General features: G+C 37.5%; 1 protein-coding gene across 1 annotated transcript in view; it reads right to left on the bottom strand.

Annotated features, from left to right (window-relative positions):
- LOC109826369 (seipin-2-like) overlaps nt 873–2974 on the bottom strand; it is a 12082-nt gene continuing 9980 nt past the window's right edge. Inside the window, exon 3 of the mRNA XM_020393396.1 lies at nt 873–1699. Within this exon, the coding sequence (XP_020248985.1) occupies nt 1229–1699 (471 nt within the window). The 3' untranslated portion in view covers nt 873–1228. The remainder of the gene's footprint in view (nt 1700–2974) is intronic.

The raw sequence follows: 2974 nt of genomic DNA, 5'->3' as shown, positions 1-2974 counted from the left end.
CGCCACAGATGATTAACTTGATAAAGCAACGAAGACAAAGAAAACTACCACAGAAACATATGAATCAAACAAGGTTCAATAAATCAATCTGATTATATGTCCTTAGAGTATAACCAAGTCATGGTCTCCAACGATAATCAATAAAGATTACAACCAAAGACATTTTTATATGGTAGGTTCTGTTTAGGTTAGAGTTCAGTGGAAGTCCCTAAAGTATCAGCCAAATATGAGTTGGGTCTTGAATGTTAATTTGGAAGTCATCAGTGGGGGCTCTAACGTTAGCCATGTCTTCAACTTGGGTTCTTATCACAAACTTCCATCAAATTTTACTATCGTGACAATAATGTGGCGCTGCATTGTCAATTAAAAATTAGTAAAATTCTAAATTTATCCTGCCATATCAATAAAAAAAATAGTAAAATTACACGTTTATATTGATGTTTGGAGTTTCATTTTTTTTCCTTTTTTGGCATGGCAATGACATGAGAAAGCCGCATCATTGCCTTGTCAGCAAGATCAAATAGAATTTAGTTAAAAGGCTTAGGCTCGTGGCGTAGGTAACATTAGGAAGCCCAGTGATGACCTCCAAACACTAATAATCTAAATGATATTTAGCTAATACATTGGGAACCTCTGTTGAAAATTTGCCTTTTGTTTATAGACTGAGAATGCAAAAATACCCACACCTCACAAACATACAATCAATTTTGTTTCGGATGCTGCAACCCGCTATGTGGAAGCATCGCACAGAAGCCCAAGATCAAATGTATAGCACAAAACAAATAGATAAAATTGATCAAACACAAGCACAGAAAATTGATCAAACACGACCACAGTTGAAAACAACATCATGTATGCTGTTAGGAGATATATTGGAACAGTTGAAGACATTTGGGAGTTCTTAATACATGCCACAAGGCATGGGGGTTAAAGCCCCAGTTTATAAGTTTACAGGGTTATCTCAAAATGCGCCAAAACATAGGCGGGTTATGTGAATTAATTCAGGATCCTCATTCAAATACATAAACACGTAATAGTACCATCCAACAGCATGTCATGTTTCATTGAATGGTACATCTTATGTATATTGAAATGTTTAATAATTACATGTTTATCTTTCTGATCAGCTTCTCACCTGATTAGAATAAAGCAAACTTTTGTACCGAGATGACACAAACTCCGACTAGCATTCAGGCTGCTATTGATTTGCATACCTCGAGACAACTAGCTAGGTTCTCTTGGAAACATACACCTTGCAAAATATATTCTTTGAACTTGCCCTCAAAACTAGAATAGGCCAATAGCAAACCAGAATAATCAGCAACTCGAGCATGAAGAATCCCATACTGACCCACATAAATATTGTCCACCTCCAGTTCCAGATAACTCTTCTAAAGAAAGGGAGCTCAGATTCAAGTCTCATCGATGCAGAATAGATTTCGGGAATTCCAGCTCCTCCCATGTATTCTGCCCTCTGTTCAAGAATTATACGTACAGATGCAGTTGGCTCAGCTCCTTCAATAAAGCCTATCATTTCTAAACAAAGAGTCTGGGACTCCAAAGAACAGCCTGTCAAAAGAGAGCCACTTCTAATGATGGTTTCCAAATAACGGATGAGTGAGCTTTTGAAGCGAAGCATGCATGGATGACTTAAATTGATGATGAGTTGGCCTTCTCTAGATAAAAATTCTGCTTTAACCTGCTTTACAGAATCATATGTTAACAAATAACAATGAAATTTATCACAAAAAAATTAACGTAAATGACAAAAGGGACAGGACTGGATGCAGAAATTAGTGCTTTTTCATCTTTCCCTTACCATAATAAACTTTATGAGCACCAAAATAAGTATGCAAATTGATGATAAACAAAAGTAGAAAAGTACAAGTTTGGGTTCACCCGTTGCATCTTAGACATGATACACAGAATTGAATCGGCATGAAACTTCTTAGGGCAGTTTTATATAGTTCACTTACCATATTGCCTATCTAAGAGCCTTCAGCTGCAATACTGTAGCAAAATAAGGAACAAAAAAAAAACAATGGAGAAAGAATCATGCCATTGGTTGATCTTACATAATATTTAAGAACACAACAGTTGAAATAATTGTATGAAAATGGTGGGTCCCTTCCACCTTTTACCGATACAGGGAAGAAAGTTCATCGTATATGTTGGTGTCATGACCATAACTAGTAACCTTCTTATAGCAAGTCATACGACTCTAATCAACACTTCTCTCAAATATTTAAATCCTAAATATGATAGAGTTTTAAGAGGAGTGTTGGTTGGGATGCGTGATTTGATATGAGATCACAAGCAAGGTTGCTGATAGCGGATAGCGTCGCGTTGCATCGCGGTGAAGTATGTACCGCTAAGGCTATTTAGGGCTATTGCGCTAAAATAGCAGCAAATAGCGCATAGTCAAATAACGGTCAAATATGAATATATTTAAATATTCTAAAAAATAAGAAAAATTATAAAAAAATCTAAATATTCTACAAATGCATTTTGGATGCCTAAGCATGATATAGATGTGTGACAATAGCATAATATTAACAAAGTACTATAATTATAAAGAATTCTCTCTATTTGAAGTAGATGAGCTTGCAAATTATTTAGCCAAATTACCTTTTTCTTTCTATTGCAGACCAAACCCAACAGTGATGGTCGCAGTGATGGAGAAGGTGAGCCCCTGAGAGGTGTTGCTGCTGGAAATGGAGTCGACTAGAGATAGTGGTGTTGCTGCGGGAAATTGAGTCGATAGGAGGTGGTGTTGCTGCTGCCGGAGGTGGTTTTAGCCTTTAATGGAGGCGACGAGGGAGGTGGTCACTGGAGGAGGTGAGAGAGAGATGGTTGTGTTGCTGCTAGAGATAGCGTTGATTGGAGGTGGTGTTGCTGCTGGAGATAGCGTTGATTGGAAGTGGTGTTGCTGTTGCCAGTGGTGGTTTCAGCCTCTAATGGAGGCGTTGAGGGA

Source organism: Asparagus officinalis, chromosome 10, assembly GCF_001876935.1.
Source record: "Asparagus officinalis chromosome 10, Aspof.V1, whole genome shotgun sequence".
NCBI lineage: Eukaryota > Viridiplantae > Streptophyta > Magnoliopsida > Asparagales > Asparagaceae > Asparagus > Asparagus officinalis.
This window is presented reverse-complemented; position numbering and strand designations above follow the sequence as displayed.